General features: G+C 45.8%; 2 protein-coding genes across 2 annotated transcripts in view; one reads left to right on the top strand and one right to left on the bottom strand.

The window, feature by feature from the left end:
- RMDN3 (regulator of microtubule dynamics 3) overlaps positions 1–8326 on the bottom strand; it is a 31425-nt gene extending 23099 nt beyond the window's left edge. Inside the window, exons 1-3 of the mRNA XM_048947300.1 lie at positions 7657–8326; positions 4873–5068; positions 3555–3701 (exon numbers count right to left, since the gene is read on the bottom strand). Of these exons, the coding sequence (XP_048803257.1) occupies positions 3555–3701; positions 4873–5068; positions 7657–7873 (560 nt within the window). The 5' untranslated portion in view covers positions 7874–8326. The remainder of the gene's footprint in view (positions 1–3554; positions 3702–4872; positions 5069–7656) is intronic.
- A 4048-nt stretch (positions 8327–12374) lies between these two features.
- Positions 12375–20064, top strand: GCHFR (GTP cyclohydrolase I feedback regulator). The gene is made up of 3 exons (XM_048947342.1): positions 12375–12475; positions 15168–15262; positions 19155–20064. Exons 1-3 carry the CDS (start codon positions 12380–12382, stop codon positions 19276–19278), a joined length of 315 nt encoding a protein of 104 aa, XP_048803299.1. The 5' UTR covers positions 12375–12379; the 3' UTR covers positions 19279–20064.
- The last annotated feature ends 66 nt before the right edge of the window (positions 20065–20130 follow it).

The following is a 20130-nucleotide window of genomic DNA, read 5'->3' as shown; positions in this document are numbered from 1 at the left end:
AAATGCAACGGCTGTTTTGGCAATATTTAGTACCTTCACCACCTTGTCTGAATGCTAAATACAAAGCAGCTTGTTCACACTGACATGTGAAACATTGCAAAACAGGAGGGGAGAGACCCGAACTATTTCACTTGAGAAGTCAAGCAAGGAGATGGCAGATGAGCCACAGAAAGGCACCCTGTGAGCAATGATTAGCTGCTAAATTAATCAAACAACATACCATAAAGCTTAAAGCGGAGATTCTGAAAATGGCCAAAACTGAGCTCCTCCAAATACACATGGGCACATTTAAAACAGCATTACATATTGACTGATATCGCTGCAGGAAGATGCTTGCTTATATAACTAAGCGCTCAAACAATTTAATAGATTAAGAAGTTTCTTTAAAATTATTTCTCCTCCCTTCACATTTATTTGAGTATTTGGTCAAAGAATAAGCCCAAGTTACCCAGGGATTTCAGAAATTTGCACTTCCACATTCAGATAGAAGGCTCTCCTCAGAAGGAGAATACTTCAAATCCCATAAATATTTAATTCTAGGAGATGTTTGCAGTTGTTAACCAAATGAACGGTGACCAAACCACGTACTGAAAACTTTGTTTAGGATTAAAAGCCACCAAGCCTGGGGGTAATGAGCAACTACAGCTCAAGTAACTCAAGACAGAGCCCTGTGCTCTGTGTGTGAAGCTGCCCTTGTCTGCAGACAGAGATATGTGAGCAGGGTCTGCATCTGAAGAAAGCAGTGACACCCATTTAGCCACACACAGATAGCAAAACACATTTGGCTATCAAAACTTCAAGTTTCCAAGAACCATCCCTTTTGCTCAAGCATTTCCCTCTCTGGTAGAGAGTAAATAAAAACCCTCATCCATAAATTTTAAGAAGTACAGTTTTGTAGTGAAAAATTAAGATGAAAAATAAAGTAACAATCAGCCTTATCACTGCAAAGCTGAACACAAGACAACAAGCTTAAGACTAAGTAGGCAGCAATGAATTTAATGGATGCTGTAGCAACCACGTAGGCGACACTGGTGCGGGTCTATTTCAAACTGAGTTAAAAGCTTGATTTCTTGGTATTTTCTTAGTAATGCTGCTATCAGTTCCCCAGACTACTTCATTTTCAGCACTTAACAAAAACTCCTGCAATTCTCTTTGCTGCTTACATTTAGCCTGATTCATTATTTCCCATCCTGTCCTGTGGGCTCTGCAGCAGGGATGGTGTTTCACTACAGCATTTTCCTGGTGGCTGCAGAGATTTCAGTACTGCAGCTTACTTACTTCATTTCCCATGCTGAAATACAATATGGTCTTTAAAAACAAGCAACAATAGACCTTTTTTTCTCCAACACAAAAACGTGTTTTTTCTCCAGGACAGCACATACAAGATGCTGCTAGCTTACAAGAGAGGCAATGCTTTATAACCTCATAAACTCAAGAGTTTTTAGGAAAATTACAGGATTTAGATGTTATCCAACTGTTTTCCTGAAATTTACAGTGAAGGAAAGTACTTAAATGGCTTTTGTATATTGAGGCCTCTGGCTGGCACACATCCTGATGGAAAATGAAAACGTATTGTCTGGAACTGAAAAGAACGTGGAAGAAAGCAAAGCAGTCCAAAAGACCAAAGCCTTGCCAAAACAATAGACAGAAATTAAGTTCTGCAGCAGCCCAAGATCCTCAGGCTCATGACAACTTGTAATGATTTTTGCCAATCATGTATGAAATCAGAGAAGATGCTTATGTTCACGTGGTTTAAAAAATAAAGCTGAAACATAACTTCTCCCCCTTAACCCCCAAACTTCATTAAAAGAATGTAACTGTCAGAAATAAATACGTGGCTGAAATGTTATCTGCTGAGGGTAGTCTTATTCTTCTTCCTAGTGGCTGCTAAAAAGCTTAGTTTGTTTTCCAAAAAGTGAAAAGTTCAAGTTGTATCCATAGAAGACAACACTGCTAACATTATACCTATTCATACATGACAAACTGGATCAGAGTGACACGATACACTACTCAAACTTTTTAAATCAAATCAGATGAGACCTTACCCACCAATTCTTCATACCAAACACTAAACCAACTTACATATTTTAAGCAACAAGGGAAAACTCCCCCTAACGTCACATAGCAACATCACAGCAATGACCCCATATAGCCATAACCATATATGAGGTTCTACAAGAAAACACATCCCCTGCTCCACACTTCACTTAAGGTCCTCCAAGGTGAAAGCCCAAGCAAACCTCAGGATCCTCCTTGGCCCTTAGCATAATTTATACATTTCTAATGGTCAGGTGCCACTCAGGACAGGTTTTTGTTGAAAAACACTCTCCTATTTAGCGTGCCTTACAAAATACACCTTGGAAACCTGATGACTGAACACATATATTACTAACCAGCTAGCACAGGCCCTGTCAATTTAAAATTAGCTATGTAGCCTTCTTAAATGTCACACTGCCATGAATCACTCACTCCAAATTCTGCTTTTTTTATGAACACTCAGCACTCGCTTCAGATGAATGAAGCACATCTATAACCTAAAGGAGACCTCATCAGCTCTTTCTTGCTTCTAAAATTGCACTGACTGAGACAGTAACGCAGTATTTTAATGGAAGCAACAAAGCCCGTTTTCCCTCAGATCTGTGTCCTTTATTCTAGGAGGCTGCTACAGCAATGGCAGCTTTGTGCTCTGATTACAAACGTGCTACGAAGTGTCACTCTCTAATGCTCACTGCTTCTTTGACTGCTACCAAACAGCACTGCACACCCAAATTCTGACTTGCTCTCTGTGCTGTAATAAAACTCTGTCTTTATTTTATGTTTCATACCTTTGGGAAAATGGTTAGTGCCAGCACTGCATGTTTTACAAAACGTTTACACATCTGAAAAGCTATGAAATTCATCTGATTAAGGCATAGAAGCATTTAATCAGAAAGAATGAAATATGTATGGAGCAGATCTCTGTTTGCACTTAGATTGGATTTTTTTGTGTGTTTTCACCCGTATTTAAAGAACCTAAGCAACATAAGTGATCACTGTGCCATATTGAAAAAAGTTTAGCAGAAATACTCTACGCAAAGGACACTGTAATTAACATGAATATATTTTAGCTTTCTCAAGTTTTCTAGACCCTTTATAATGTATTTTTTATTGTATGGAAATTTAACTCCATACAATTAAAAAAAAAAAGAGCAAAAGCTCCTTATCACCCATAATACACCAATGACGGACTGATGCTCCCAACCCTCATATTTTGTATTAAACCTTCAGAGGTTTTGCACCTGTGTGTGTGTTTGTTTTGATCTGTACAGTTGTTCAGATACTCAGGGAACTTTATCAGGTTTCAGCAAGCACCTTTAGGATGTAATCCAAACATTTATATACATATATATATATAAAGAGAGAGAGAGAGATCTATATTCCAAAGGTACAATTCAGGCCAACTGGAAGGAAAAAACAAACAAACAAAACCCACCTTCACATTATAAACTGCTCAGAAACAAGCTTTTGGACACCAAAACCTACAAAAGCTGCCATCAACATGGCGTTTGCCTTACCCGCCTTCACTTTCTCCATCATCTGTGTTGGTTGCTCCCGAGTTAGCAGTGAAATAAATTGAACTGGACCCTGTGGAATCACTTCTTTCTCTATGGAACGGGAACCGCCTTCGGCGTGCTACTCTCTGTGTTTCTTCCAGATGGGACCTGTAAGAAAGGCAAAAAGAAGAACAAATGAGCACTTGACATTGTGCTACTCCGCCTCCTGCTCTCCAGCAGTTTCTCTCCAATTTGCTCTAGCCCCAAAGAATTCACAAAGTGGTTTGCCCTTGCTTATACAAACATCTCATTACCATACAGCAAAGACTGTATTCTACAGTTGAAGCAAGTCTGACCACTGAAATCCACACAGTAAAGGATAATTTTATCATATGCTTTCCTCAGTGAACAAAGGAATTCTGAAACACATTGCAGAATCACAGAATCATTACGGTTGGAAAAGACCACTAAGATCATCAAGTCCAACCAAGGACCCAACTCCACTATACCGCTCAGTGCCACATCTCTACTTTTCTTGAAAATCCCCCAGAGTGACGCCATCACTTCTCTAGGCAACCTGTTCTAATGCCCAACCACTTTTTCTGAGATTTTTCCTAACAGCCAACCTGAACTTCCCTTGGCATAACTCAAGGCCATCATCTCTTGTCCTGTTGCTGATACCCAGGAGAAGAAGCCAACCTCCACCTTGCCACAACCTCTACAACAGGAAGTTGTAGAAAGCTATGAGGTCTCCCCTGAGCCTCCTCGTCTCCAGGCCAAACAATCCCAGTTCCCTCAGCTGCTCCCCATCAGACTTGTGCTCCAGTCCCCTCACGGCTCTGTTGCCCATCTTTGGATATGAGCCAAGTCTTCCTCGCATTGAAGGACCCAAAACTGAACACAGTATTCAAGATGCAGCCTCACCAGAGCTGACTGCAGAAGGACCATCACCTCCTGCTCATGCTGGCTGCACTATTTCTGATACAAGCCAGGATGCCACCGGCCTTCTTAGCTACCCAGGTACACTACTAGTCAGCCAGCTGCTGACTAATGCCCTCAGATCCTTCTCCTCCATGCAGTTTTGTCAGCGACTCTGTCTGTCCCAAGCCTGTAGTGATGTATGAGGTTGCTGTGACCAAAGTGCAGGACCTAGCACTTGGTCTTATTTCAACATAATCTCACTGCCAAGATATAACGGCAGCAGAAACTAAAGAGACATTTTTTTCCACTTTTTCCATTTAACAGACACCCAACTGTTCAAGATGTTTCCCTGTGCTGTAGAACATAAAACACAGAAGAGCAGACAAAAGATGACAAAACAAGAAGGGCAGACGCTAACCTGACTTCACCCACAATATCTGCAGCAAGGTTCTGCAGGCTGTTTCGTAGTTCCTCTACTTCCCTCCTCAGCTCCAAGATGTTTGTCAGCACAAAATCCAGGCGGTCCAGCACATCCACCTGCTCACCATGTGTTAACAGAGGTGTATACACAGCACAATCTCCTGCCCCTAAAGGAACTGGCTTTCTGGTTAGACCTTTGAGAAAACAAGACAGAAAAAAAGGTTATCAGATGAAAATCATACAATCACAAGGTTGGAAAGGACCTACAAACAAGATCATCTAGTCCAACTGTCCTCCCATTACTACTGCCACCACAAGCCACTAAACCATATCTCATAGCTCCTCATCCAGACGCCTCTTGAACACTGCCAGGGAAGGTGACTGCACCGCCTCCCTGGGCAGCCATTCCAGTGCCTGACCACTCTCTGAAAGAAAAACTTCTTCATGATGTCTATTCTAAACCTCCTCTGGTACAGCTTGTGGCCATTTCCTCGGGTCCTGTTTGTTGCCTGGGAGAAGAGGCCAAACCCCTCCTCATCACAACCTCCCTTCAGGAAGTTGTAGAGTGCAGTGAGGTCTCCCCTGAGACCTCCTCTCTCCAGACTGAACAATCCCAGCTCCCTCAGCTGCTCCTCATAAGACTTGTGCTCCAGACCCCTCACCAGATTCGTTGCCCTTCTCTGGACACGCTCCAGGGTCTCGATGTCTGTCTTGTAGAGAGGGACCCAAAACTGAACACAATACTCAAGGTGTGGCCTCACCAGTGCTGAGTACAGGGAAATGGGAAAGGGTTTCTCACAGGAAATGTCAGTTCAATTTTGTCTTCAGAAAACAGAGGGTATAAAGTTTAATCTTGAGTACTGCCCCCTGACCTGGCCTGGTGCTTTTGGTTCCTGCACTGGTTTACCACTCCATCCTGACATCAGCATGCAGTCACACTAAACACTTCCACAATGCTAACAGAGTGAATAGAGTTCACTCCTAGAAACATTCAAGGTCAGGCTAGACAGGGCCCTGAGCACCCTGATCGAGCTGAAGGTGCCCCTGTTCATTGCAGGACAGTTGGATTAAATGATCTTTAAAGGTTCTTTCCAACTTTTCCAACTCAAGTGATTCCATGATTCTATGAGTTCTTTCAGTGACACTTCTGCAGGCATCCCCTTGTGAAACACTTAAAAAAACTACAAAATCCATATTGAATATCACAAAGACCATGGCAGTTGAGCAAATTGCTTCTTTTTAAAAACACCTTACTGCAAAATAAGTTCCGTTTCTATTCTACATACATCTGTTTTAAGAGATACTGGACTTTAAGAATCATAGAATCATAGAATCACAAGGTTGGAAACAAACTACACGACCATCTAGTCCAACCGTCTCTTCATCACCATTGCCACCACTAGCACTAAACCATATCTCACAGCTCCTCATCCAGACACCTCTTGAACACTGCCAGGGATGGCGACTCCACCGCCTCCCTGGGCAGGCCATTCCAGTGCCTGACCACTCTCTGAGAGAAAAAGTTTTTCTTATGTCTAATCTAAACCTCCTCTGATACAACTTGAGGCCATTACCCCGTGTCCTGCTCGATGCCTGGAAGAAGAGGCCAAATCCCTCTTCACCACAACCTCCCTTCAGGAGGTCGTAGAGTGCAGTGAGGTCTCCCCCGAGCCTCCTCTTCTCCAGACTGAACAATCCCAGCTCTCTCAGCCGCTCCTCATAAGACTTGTGCTCCAGACCCCTCACCAGTTTCGCTGCCCTTCTCTGGACACGCTCCAGGGTCTCAACGTCTGTCTTGTAGAGAGGGGCCCAAAACTGAACACAGTACTCGAGATGCGGCCTCACCAGTGCTGAGTACAGGGGGATGATCACCTCCCTGCTCCTGCTGGCCACACCATTTCTAATGCAGGCCAGGATGCCGTTGGCCCTCTTGGCCACCTGGGCACACTGTCGGCTCATGTTCAGCTGAGCATCAACCAACACCCCCAGGTCCTTCTCTTCTCCACAGTCATCCAGCCACTCATCCCCAAGCTTATAACGCTGCATGGGGTTGTTGTGGCCAAAGTGCAGGACCCGACACTTGGCCTTGTTGAACCTCATCCCATTCACCTCAGCCCAGCGGTCCAGCCTGTCTAAATCCCTCTGAAGGGCTGCCCTACCCTCAGGCAGATCGACACCACTCCCCAGGTTGGTGTCATGTCCCAGCAGTAGAGTCATGAAAAGATGTAATTTCCCTGGGCTTGAGCGTGGTTTAATGGGCACGGTGGTGACGGACTGATTGGTTGGACTAGATGACCTACAGTTCTTTTTCAACCCTAATGATTCTGTAATTCCTTCTAGGGGCATGGTGGCGATGGGCTGACAGTTGCACCTGATGATCTGAGAGAGTGGGTACAAGCAGGTGTTTCACTTTGTTGACATGCAGAATTCAGGAGCCTAGACTGAAAATAAAATAAATAAACAGAAGTTGCTCATAGGAGAGCACTTTGCCTTGAATGTCTCATATCTTAAAGCCTTGTCACTGTTTCCAAGGTTTTTGTGAAGAGCGTTTGAACCCGTTCATGCTACAAAAGCATCTTTTCGATATCGCGGTGGCTTATCGCTTTCCTGCCATACTGCACGTGGCATGAGGTACCCAACAACTCTGGCGTCCTCCACTGACAGGAGAGCAGGTGCACCAGACGGCCTTGACAGAAAGCCTCAACTGGTGAACGGCTGCCGGTACCTCTGGGAAGGAATCAGAGGGCCCTCCCTGCGGTCCTACCCCGGCCCCGGGCCTTACCCTGGCTCCAACTCCCCACGACCTCCGCGCCGCCGTCCCCGAGTCCCGCCGTGCCTTCGGGCCGCCTCCGGGCCGCCTCCCGGCCGCTGCCGCCGCCCCGCCGCCAGCCGCGCCGCCGCCGCCGCAATGCCCACAGCAGGCTGAGGCCCAGGCCCGCGGCCGCCGCCGCGCCCAATGCCAGCCCCAGCGCCAGGCGGCTGGGCCCGGAGCGCGCCATGCAGCTCCGAGAACCGCGAGCGGCGCGGGGATGACGTCACTGAGGTGGTCACGTGGCGCACTTACATCACTTAGCGACGGAGAACCGGGAGCCGCGGTGGCGGGGCGGTGCTATGGCTACTCGTGCACTCCAGCTGTAACTCTACATGTATCTTCCCTGGCACCTATTCCTGCATCTACACCTGCACTTCTGCCTACGCGTAAAGCTGTACCCACATCTGTACCCACACGTGTATCTGGATCTGCACCTGTACAACGCAACCCCAGTTCCTCCAGCTACTTCACAGCTACTTCACCTCCAACACAATCCCTGCAGCCGCAGCTCGCACCCAACAAATCCTGGTGCCACCAACCTGCCCGACCCTTTCCAATTGATGCAGACGTTTCAGGTGACAAGCACAGCAACACTTCTCTGGCTGTGGGCATAGAGGCAGGAAGCTGAATTTCTTTGCCTGGTTATTGGGTACAACCCAAGGCAGCACAAATCTGTGGTTCTGCAGATATTAAAGATGGTATCAGAGAAACATCATTCTGCAGCTGTATTATGCCTGCCTGTCTTGCATTGAACCTTAACGAAAGTAATAAAAACAAGCTTTTTGAAGGAAATAATTCCCAGAAATAATAGTTTCTGCTTGAGCTGCTTTGCTCTTTCCCTTTAACCCCTGTAATGCAGCAGATAACAACCGTATGTTGGTGGAGAATTGTAAAGATGTGAAATCTCCATTGGATCTCATTTTCTCCTTGGTTTTCATAAGCCCCTCTGGGTTTATCACCACAACAGCTCCAGCTGCTCACGTAGTAGTATCTCTTGGTCTGCCAGCCCTTGCAAACAAGCCCCTGAACTGCACCACAGTTTTGTTATTGTCATTACAACCTTTAGAAATAAAGAGATTGCTGTAATAATGCCCTCTGCATCTTCAGCACAAATCTTTTTGCTGGGCTTGGAGGGAGGGGATGAATTATAGATCACTGGTGAAACCACACTGTTAGTTATGGAATATGATAGGGCTCTGGATAAAATGAACAACATCTGTGGCAGGATCAAAAACAGCAGATTGCAAGGATCCAATGCTGTGGATGAATGACTTCTTTAGTAATTAGGGACGCTATTAAAAAGAAATGTAGTCACTTTTGTATGCATCAATATTTGCATTAAGCACAATGTTCTTGGAATATCAAACCTTTTAGTGCAGCACAGGCTCTCATCCTCCCTGCAGAGGTGCTTGAAGATGACTTAGTCCACGAGCCAGAGAGCTCTGGGGTTCGGAACATGCCCGAACACAGGGCATGTTCCGATGCATGAACACAGGCCCGAATACAGGGCTCTGTGAGAGCGACAGAGGCATGTACATTTCTCAACTCTCACACTTTTCTGGTCGGCTTTGAGGAGCAAAGGACAAAAGTAGCAAAAAATAGCACTGAGGAAAGATGGTGAGTACCATGGTGGGAGTAGATGATGGTTATTTCACAGAGCAGACCATTCATAGGTCTTGTTGCGAGAATCATAGAATCACAGAATCACTCACATTGGAAAAGACCTTAAAGATCATCGAGTCCAAAAACTGCTCACTCTTGGGTTGTGATTGCAGTATGTTAGGTGGAAATGGGCTCTGTGTAAGACAAGGGAGATATTAATGATAACGTGAATGGTGGAATCATCATCTCAAGGTTTGGGGTTTGAATTTTCCCATTCCACAGTCAGTGAGTGAACTGTGGGTGAAACGGTTCCCTGTCTGGTTACATACACCAGGATTACAACTAGAAATGCCTTTTCCCAGAACAGCTGAAGGGAAAGTAGCAACAACTTCAACGACTTGCACAGTGTATTATTTTCCAGCTAGAAGATTGATTGAACACATTCTGTTACTCCAACCCAAGGGTGGGGATTCTCAGCAGCAACCTACAGGGTGAGCAATGCCATTCAATCATTCAATCAGCTTTACAGTACATTTTTGGGATTTCTCCTTGATCAGAAGTTTGTTCTCCTTCCAGAAGCAGAACCATCCCTTAAATTCAGGGGAACTGAGTTGTTAGGAAACGCCTCCATCCCATTAATCAGTATTATTTGAGGCAAGAAATTTGATTGGTATCGACTGGTATTGCAGAAAGAAGAGTGGTAATTAGAAAAAGCCACTGCTGTCAGAAGGAGAAAAACAGAGTTCTTCAGTGTTCTTCAGTGTCACTCTTGTGCATAAGGGATTTATGACCATAGATAACCTTTTGCCAAAAAGACTTTTGCTTTCTTTCACACAAATTCTTGCTATCCATGTCCAACTTTAAGCAGAAATCTCAGAGCCATGCCAAGGGGCAATAACTGCTTTTTGATGATGAATGGCACCACTGAGATACATGGCACTGTGTTTTATAGCTTGCTCTCACGCCATTGCTGCTCAAAGCACTTGGGCTGTCTCCCAGGTTTTGATTTTTCAACGGGAACTCTGATACCAAAATGTCGTGTGCAGGCTCTGCTTTCTTTTTCCTCTCTTTTATTTCCTCTCCTCCCTTTAAAAAGAGCCTTGCGGGAGCCAAACTGAGCAGTGAGAGTGAGCGCTGGGCAGCCTGCCACTCTACAAGAGCCCTGGATATATATTTTTTTCTTTAATTTGATGAAAGATCCAAGGGTCTGGATTTCAGCTCTGGGCTCCCTTGGGATGGGAACGCTCTCACAGCAGAGATCATCTGGTCCAGGTTACAAGGTGATGGATTTGGGTATAGGAAGCAAAAACAACTGTGGTGAAACCAGCAGGGAAAGTACTTCTGTATCAGTTGCTGGGTGATAGGGGCAAAAAAAAAAGTGAAAATAACACAGATTTATATTAGGGAGTAAATCTTAGGAATAAACATTTGGGTTGTTTTCACACCAGGGAATTCAGGAAGACCTTAGGAAGGTGATCTAAATGAATGGATGCGTAACCCAAGGGGTGAAATATCCCAAGCACATTTTAGGAAGATGGTAACATCAATGTATATTAGTTGTTTTGCTTTGTCAAATCAAAACTAACGAACATGACAGGAACAACAGCAAAACCTGGCTGCCTTGGAGCATTTTCTTCAGACTAATGAGTAGAAATGTGGATTTTCCCTCTCAGTCCCTACTGGGGTTAATCGGTAACTGTGGCATTGCAGGGAAGTGGGCCCCAGGTCAGGCCGGAAGGACACAGCATGCCCCAGCTGCTTGGGAACAGCCTTCTGCTTTCCCCCTGAGCTGCTTGTTTCTGAAGATCAGTAAGAAATTAGGGATTAATTATGTCATGCTAACAGTTGCTGATCAAGATGGGAGGAACTTTTTTCCCCTCACATTTTGAAGGGATTTAAACCATCACATTTAAAAGCTGCAGGGCCCAGGGTTCACCTTGCCCATCATCTCCCTGTCCATCATCTATCTATCATCTTTCAGTCCTTTGTCTCCCTGTCCCTCATCTCCCAGTTTATTGTCACTCTGTCCAATGTCTCCTGATCCACTGCCTCCTGGAATATCATGTCATCTCCCATTCTTTACCTTCCTGTCCACCATCTCATTGTCCTTCATCTCCCTACCCTTTGTCTACTGTTCATCATCTTCTTGTCTATCATCTCCCTGTTCATCATCTCCCAGATCATTGTCTCATTATTCAATATCTCCTGGTCCATTGCCTCTTGGGATATCATCTCCTATCCTTCATCTCCCATCCGTCATTCTCCTGTCCTTCTTCTCCCTGTCCTTCTCCCTGTTCATCATCTTCTTATCCATCATTTCCCAGGTCATTCTCTCACTATTCAGTGTCTCCTGCCGCAGTGCCTCTTAGGCTATCATCTCCCAGCCTTTATCTACCTGTCTTTCATCTACTTGTCCATCATATCCTTGTCTGTCACATCTCTGTCCATCTTCTCCTGCTTCATCACCCCCAAGCCATCCTCTCCTGTCCTTCATCTCCTTGTTTATCATATTCCTTCCATCACATCCCTGCCCATTGTCTTCTGCTCCATCACCCCTGAGCTATCATCTCCTGTCTTTCATCTCCCTATCCATCTTCTCTCTGCTCTTTGTCTGTCCATCATCTCCCTATCCTTCATCTCTCTGTCCTTCACCTCTCGGTCCACCATCCCCCTTTCTCTTATCTGTGTCCTTTGCTCTCCCTGCCCATCATCTCCCTATTCCTCATCTTTCTGTTCCTTGTCTCCATTACCACCTTGTCCTTCATCTCTCTGCCCCTCATCCCCTGTCCTTTGTCTCCCTGTCTATCATTTTCTTATCCAACACCTTCCTATCCATCATCTTCTTGTCCTTCATTCCTTGTCCATTATATCCCTATCTATCACCTCCCTCGTTTGTCTCTCCATCCCTTTCCCTTTTCTCTCTGTCCCATGTCTCCCTGCACATCTTCCCATTCCCCATCCCTCTATGGCCCAACAGAGCCAAGATCCTTCACAAAGCCGGCTCCACACCTCCCTCTCTCCCCTCCCCCGCTCTACTCCCCCGGGAGGGTGCAGCGCGGCCACCGCCTCCCTTGGGCGGAGCGGGGGCGGGATGGGAGGGGATGCAGCCTCCCCCTGCACTGCCCCGGGGCTGCGGTCTAGCGGTGGGATCATGCCGTACCTCCTCATCAGCACACAGATCCGCATGGTGAGTCCGCCCCGCCGCCGGACCCTTCCGGGCTGTGGGGAGCTATTTAGAGCTCGGGCTGTGGGTCGTATTTAAGGCTGGGAGGTTGCATTAAGGGCAAAGGGCGACGCGAGCAGCGGGATGGGGAGGGGGCTCCCCGTGGGGTGCGGTGCCCCAGAGTTATGCTGAGCAAATAGCGCTGTGCACAAGCCCTCCTCCCTTCGTCCCATCCTTTCTGTGCTGTGGGGTCCCTGTAGTGCTACCCGGTTCCCCCTACAAATACCCAACAGCATCACGTTTGAAACTTGTTGCAGAAGCCTGTGAAAGTCAGGGAAAGTAATTTCCAGCCATGTGGCCTCACTGCAGGTTTTCCCTTTTCCCCGAAAAGCCCCCGTGGAAAACACAGCCCCAGCAAAAGGGAAAGATGTTATTGGTAGCAGGATCATTGTGTAGCACCCAAAGCCACATTGTCATAGAAAAACACAAAGGAAATGCTGCTTGCTAGTGATTGCAGCTTGATACTGATTGCAGTATCTGCAGCCCTCAGAGCAGCTCTTGCAGCCAGCTGCAGCTGCACATCTGCAAAAGCAGAAGGATATCTAGGTGTGTTTATTCTTTTCCCAAAGGGAGCTATAGGTACAAATACCACCGTTTTGCAATAGGAAGGTGCGATGAGGAAAATGGCAAACCAAGTTGGCAGGAGTTTAATGAGCGGTGCAAAGATGCCTCGTTACAGTTACATCTCAGACCCTGTGAACAGAGAACTGAGGAAAACACTCTGGAATGCTGCGGCACCAAATCATAGAACTATACAATGGTTGGGTTGGAGGAGACCAAGATAGAGGGGAGCATCTTGGAGCCTGCCTATGGCATCCTGACATTCCCACAAAGTGGGACAGTTCTGCTTTGTGTAAAGGCCCTGACTCCTTTAAAGTTTGTTAAATGTATTTTGCTTCTGCTGGTCTAATGAACAACCTTACTCTGTTTCTTAGCTGAGAATACTATACCCATATGGTTTAGAACGTTCAAAATCTATTGCAGCTTTGTGAGAAAGTATTTGTTAGGTAATTCAGTAACTATGTTTCTAAAATATGTTACTAATATGTATGTGGTGTTCTTACTTTCCACATCAGCTATTTAACTATTTCTAAGGATATGTTACAGCTTAATTCTTTAGATCAATTGCCCTTTTCAGTGTTCAATGCAGAAACAACACTTTGACTTTGCACAGCTACAATGCATTGGGTAGTCATGTTTTAAGGCACTTCAGGGAAATACACGCAATGGAATGGACTGAAATACTTTTCCCTGCAGTCTTCAGGAACTCTGCTCTTTACCAGGACAAAGCAAACATTTACAGCCTTAACCCTGGCATCAAGCCACAGCTGGAATCAGCTCATACTGGCACCTAACAGGAGGTGATGGGCTTTGCTGCTTTTGGTGGCTTACCGAAATGTTTGCTCAGTGGCACTGCATAAGTGCTTCCCAGGGGTCAGGTAAAGACTCACAGTTAACACACAGCTTGCTGGGTTGGGGATGGATGCTGCAGGAAGGCTCTTCCATCTCTGCTTTTCAGCCTTCCCCAAACCACATTTCTTCAGCTTTTCAAGCCAAACACAATTTCTCTGCTGTCAGACTCTCCAGCCCTTTGCATATTATAAATGAAATGATCATTAACGTGAGTTTGTTGATGGCAATGCCAATGGATAGGGGACGCTTTCCACAACAGTTTTTGACTTGCAAATTTTTCATGTGTAGAATGGAGGAGAATGAAAAGGGAGAAGTGGCTCCTCACATCAAAATCAATTAAAGGCTTTTTTTTTTTTTTTTTTTTAAGAAAAAAAAAAAAGAGCTTTTAATTGATTTTAATATGAGGAGCCACAAAAAAAGAGCTTGCAAGGGTAAGAAATTGGAGTACAAAGAGTGTCAGCACCCCTAGTGTGGTCATTACAGAGGTCTCATGGGAGCTATACATGTCTGCTGTGCCCTGCTCCTTAGTTCTGAAAGTTATTCAGACTCAGAATATCTCAGAAAATAACACTTTTGGAGCGTGCTGTGAAAATGTCCCTGTCCTCTCTGTATGACATGTGGGAAGTCTTTCTGATGGCTGTCTTGGGAAGATGACTCACATCTCCAACTGCCTCCTGTCGCTCCAATGTGACAGTCATTTTTTGTCCCATAGGTGCCAGTCTGTCCAAACCAACCCATGGCATCTCCTTTTCACACGAATGTGGCTCTGGGGAACATGGGCTACTGGGCACGGTGATGTGTTGATGGTTGAACTCTACAGTCTCAGAGTCTTCTCCAACCTTAATTATTCCTTCATTCTTTCTTGCTAGTAGAGCCCTTCCCAAAGCTGTCCTCTGCCAGGACAAGACCTAAGTGGTCCTATCATTTCATGGCCAAGCATTGAGGTTTGCTGGTTTGTCGCAACGAGGCTGTGAGTGCCACCTCATAGCTGTCCTACAGACTGAATGACATACAGCCACCGTGTGCTCAGCCAGCAGGTGGCCCTCCAGAGCAAAGCCACCAGGGTCCTCACCTGAGACGCACAGGTAGCTTTGTCCTGGGACATATCCAGGCTTCTACAAGTTGAGGAACTCACGCTGATCCCATTAATGGTGGCAGAAGAAACCTCGTTCTTCTCAGGACACCCTTCTCTTCCCAGTTAATTGTACTACCATGCTCACCATGCATTGCTGCTTTTCTGCAGGAGGTTGGCCCCACCATGGTGGGAGATGAGCACTCGGATCCCAACCTGATGCAGTTCTTGGGGGCCAGAAAGAGGAACATGCTCGGGAACCACTTGTAAGTGCAATGTGTCAATCTCTCCCCCCTCCCTGTTTACCCTAAAGCTTCACTCCCTGGCACACCTACTTCTAAACCCAGGACTGGTTTGCTGCTGGACGGGCATGTGCCTATCCTTGCCCTCACCTGTCAGTGCTCAGCCAAGGATATTTTCCTAATATTTCAAGCAGTTTTCTGTTATTTTCTAACCATAGCCCTTTCTCATCCTCACATCTCGCATTCTTGGGGCGCTTTTGGGTGCTATCTAGCCAGGCTGAAATAAAACAGATGCAGCAGGCAGTTAAAATGCAGAAGCATTTTAACTTTTTTGCATAACAATCTGCCTTTATCCCATCCTCAATGACACACCTTTTCTGTTTTGGTATCACTTCCAGCCCCAAGGTGCTCAGAAGCAAATGGTGCCCATCCTTCTCCTCTCAGCCTGGCTCTGGCCAGGTTTAGTGCCAATCCACATTAGGTACTCTCCCACAGCCTGTTCCAACCCATCCCAGATTGAGCTTTCTCCCTTTCTCCTCTCAGCATCCCTCCCTGAAGCCTTCCCTTGGGCTGCTGAGTCTTCAGGCTTTGAGCTGCTTTGTGTTCCCAGCCCATTAGGCTGTGTATTTCCAACACATCTGATGCTGTGTCTCTACCTGCCTACGCTGAGTTTGAAACCAAGGGTGCAGCTTAGAAATGCTGCCATCCTGTTCTTTACATCTTGGCACACATCCCAACCCCTCCCCCCATTTGGTATCTTGACTTCTTATTTTTCTCTAAGATTGAAATAATAACAACAATAACAAAACTAAACAAAAACAACAACAACAACAAAACACACAGCAAAACAAAACACCTAAATGCAAATCAAGTTAAAGCAGAGGGCAGCAGTTGGATTTCTGCTCATGCTTGCCCACTCATGAGGCAGCGCAGAGGAGGAGTGGGAGGAAAACCAGGCGTTTCCTTGGTCCCAGCATATTCAGACTTCCGTCAGTGGAGCTGGAAAGACCCATGTCCTCAGCACTGGGCTGGCAGGTATCGAGACCCAGCTCCTCCATTGCTTTACAAAACTTAGGAGTTCAAAGAACAGGAAAAATGGAAGTACCCTGATTTTCAAGAAAGTCTCCAAAATGCAAACTTGGGCCATCTGCTTTGGCAGGAACTTGGCCTCTTCCATTACTCCTTTCCATCAGCAGGGCTCAGGTGGGTTTGCAGAGCCATCTCTGCACTGCTATTCCCAAGCCCGTGGGTGGCACAGAAATTGGCAGCAGTGCCAGCTTCGTGCTGCTGCCTTTGGAGCTGAGCCTGGGAGTTATGCAATGGGAGAAGAGACCTGAGGAGAAAACCAGGAGAGGCTTCAAGGAGGATGAAGTTTTGCTGGCTCTGATAGGGGTGAATCTCCAGGATTTGAGTGGAACAAAAATGGAAGGAAGGTGGAATGCCTCCATGCTGCATGCCCAAGCAGCCAGGGAGGAGTTCATAGAATTACAGAATCATTAAGGTTGGAAAAGACCTCTGAGATGATGAAGTCCAACCCCAAACCATCCCCAGCATGCCCACTGACCACTTCTTTCAGTGCCACATCTCCATGGTTCTGGAACACTTCCAGAGATGGTGACTCCACTGCTACCCTGAGCAACCCATTTAATACATCCCCGCTTCTTCTGAGAAGAAATTTTTCCTAATGTCTAGCCTGAAAGTCCTTTTAAGGCCATTACAGGGTAATAAGGAAGTAGAGTGGCAGATTTTGCTTCCTTGGGGGATCCTTCTATTTCTACTTGTGCCTGCTTGTGGCCTGATAGACATTTTCAAGCATGTCTTCCCTGTTTGCTCTTGAGCAACACAGGGTGGAGGAAACAATGTGGCTGGAATACTGACACCCTGAGAGGCACAGTGGTATGCCAGCAAGGCAAGTTCCATTCACCTTCTGCCAAAAAGCCCTGCTGGGGAGGAGAGCACCATGGTCGAGCAGGGTTTTCTGTCCCACTGCCACATGATGACACAAATCTCACCCTTTCCACAGCATCTTGAGATACAAAGCCTTAAACACAACCTAAGGAGCTCTGAGGGAGCCTGAAAGAGTCTAGGCAGTATGGACCTGTTGTAGCACTGTAATATACATAAAACACGTAATTGCCTCTAATAAAGGATCCTGTTAAGCAGCTGTGCAAATGGCACATCACTAAGCACCATCAATTGCCAGCATGCATCCTCCATCCCTTATCTCCATCCCTTATTTAATGTGCAGGGGCAGAACGCTTGGACATTTGGGTTGCAAAGCCAACCCTGGGCTACTGCAAAATGGGATTCTGAGTAGATGCTGGACAATGTCCCCTCCACCTCCTGTCATAATAAAGGCTATCAATCAATGCTGCTACTTTTAAATAGCAAACCATCTAAAATCAGACTAAAAGTCACTGCATTAGGATGCTCTTGCTGTAGCCCCACTCCCACACACAGCATGTGCTCACTCACCTACCTTTGGCATACCTGGGAGCCAAAGGCTCATGTACTTACAATGGGCACGTGAAGAATTCCTCTCCTCTCTAGGCTGACCTCTGTCCCCTACTGGCTTCAGGCTGAAAGACTTTACAAATGTCCCCATCCTGATTCAGACTGCTCGCTTGTGAAGAGGGTGGCACACTTAATAGACATCGTGCAAGATGTTTTGTTTTGCTCAGTGTGGAGTTGTATTTAAGGCCCTAGGCCACTTAGCTTGCCTTCTGCTTTCAGCTCAGTCACTCCAGTTTAGGTTCCTACAAATAACAGCCCCTGCCTCAGCTACTTCCTCTGCATAATGGCAATAATATTTACCATCTCCAACATGTAAATCTGGAGGTGGCAAGCCTCTTAGAGAAAGCATTAAGTTCAAAGACACTATAATAATAGATATTATCTTTATACCACATCTATAATTATTGCATGCTCTGTCTTGAGAAGCTGGAAAAATACCTTCACATCTGAGTGACATTTTATGCTTTAAAAATGCTCATCACTATAAATGTTTTTCAATGTTAGCAACTTTGGAAATGCTTTTGGGTCTTTTTTTATTATTAGCACAAAAGTCAGGGTAGTCTTTGTTAGGATGCCCAACCGAGATCATCAACCATCCCGCAGCCCGTCATTATCAGCTTATCAGGCACGGTGAGTCATCTAAGAGTTACACAATTACGAAACTTATCCCATCTGCTTGAATAAATACTGCAGCCCAAACAACTGTGTTAAAGGAACAGAAAGGCTGCCAAATCCAGCATTAAAGGACAGACTTGCCATTTCAGTTCTGCCACTTCCTAACCTAATTCAAATAGTTTTATGCCTGTGTTGTGCTATTCTTTATGGTAAGAGCAAAGCAGAACATTGGTATTTTACACCTTTAAAACAGATTCGTTGTTCTGTAAAAAGCTTCCAGAACAGTCCAGCCATGTAAATTGAGGTCTGCTGAAAGCAACAGCAAACAGGGTCTGATAACAGGGAGTTACCAGGCCTGCAAGCTGCAGGAACACGGGAACAACAAAGAAAAAAAGATCTTGCTGTTACAACACTGTAAATCTGCTGTCCTACATTTTTTCCCTGCTTTGCAGAGACCATTCTCTTTTTCCATGAATTCTGAGATATGATTCCCGTAGCTGTGGTTTAAGCTCAGCTAAGTAAGCAGCATGTGGCTTTGGATAACCAGTCCCCAAACCACACTCCAATTTAAGATCAAATTCCATTCTGAGCAGCTTTCTCCTTGGTTTGGAAGCTGTGGATTTTGGTCTTCCCCATCTGGTTAACCAAGGTGTTGCATCACACAGGCAATATGCCAGATGTGCCCATGCAGTGTTTCGTACCAGTTAATTAGCGAGGCAGACCCAGTTCCACAAGGAAATTTTTGTATCCTTTTTCATCCCTGCTTTCCTCTTTTTCCCACTTGCAGCTGGGAGTACTATGTGAATGATGCACCACGGATAGTCCTGAACAAGCTGGAAACCTGTGGTTACCGGGTGGTGAGCATGACGGGTGTGGGCCAGACGCTGGTGTGGTGCCTCCACAAGGAATAGCAAAGAAGATTTCTGCATTCCACCTCAGCAAGGCCCTGCTGAGGGGATCATCTCACACCGGACTGACAGCAAACTTTTCCCCTTGAGTAATTCTTTTCTGTCCCAGACTCCAGGCACTCAGGCGTCAGGGGAGGAGCAGTGCAGAAGCAAGGGTTCACCTAATGGAAACTCAGCATCCCTGCCATTTCCTAAGACCTTGGGGGGAGGAAGGTATGCCCAGTCCAGATTATATCATGCACATAAAGCAGATGGCTCTAACTCTACATTCATTGAATGCAGTCTGGCAAATACCATCTTTCTGCAATTTAATAATCTATTTAGCGTGCACTGAAAGGAGCTCAAATCACAGCCTTGCTGTCTGTTCCTCAGGGCTGTCTCAATGGGCATGTGTTGAACTGTGAATTCAGAACAAACCTCCTTCCAGATCTTGGAGGGGATGTATGGAGGTCAAGAGTGATAGGTGCACTATCTCATCTCCAAAATGAAAGTAAAAACTGCTTAACCTACACAGTGCTCTTGCAGAATCTCTTCATGAGCAGCAAGACCAGCTTCCCTCCCAGTCAGGGCCATGGTTTGAAAGCCTGATGCTGCTGTCTCAAGTTCCATTTGAACATAACACACTGATTCCCAAAGTAGCCCTAGATCAGCACAAACAGGTCTTGTAAACACTTCAATTATGGGCTACATAAAGCTAACGGCAGCAGTTGCAATGCTGCATCGTTTGGGACTGTGTATCAATCCTGATGTAGAGGTAACACCAATAAAACATTTCACTAGAGAGACTGATATCTTTGTGTGGGTTATTCTGATCAGTTGGTGCCAAAGACTTCTCGATCCATAGTTCTTAAGCAA

Source organism: Lagopus muta, chromosome 6, assembly GCF_023343835.1.
Source record: "Lagopus muta isolate bLagMut1 chromosome 6, bLagMut1 primary, whole genome shotgun sequence".
In the NCBI taxonomy this organism is placed as follows: domain Eukaryota; kingdom Metazoa; phylum Chordata; class Aves; order Galliformes; family Phasianidae; genus Lagopus; species Lagopus muta.
This window is presented reverse-complemented; position numbering and strand designations above follow the sequence as displayed.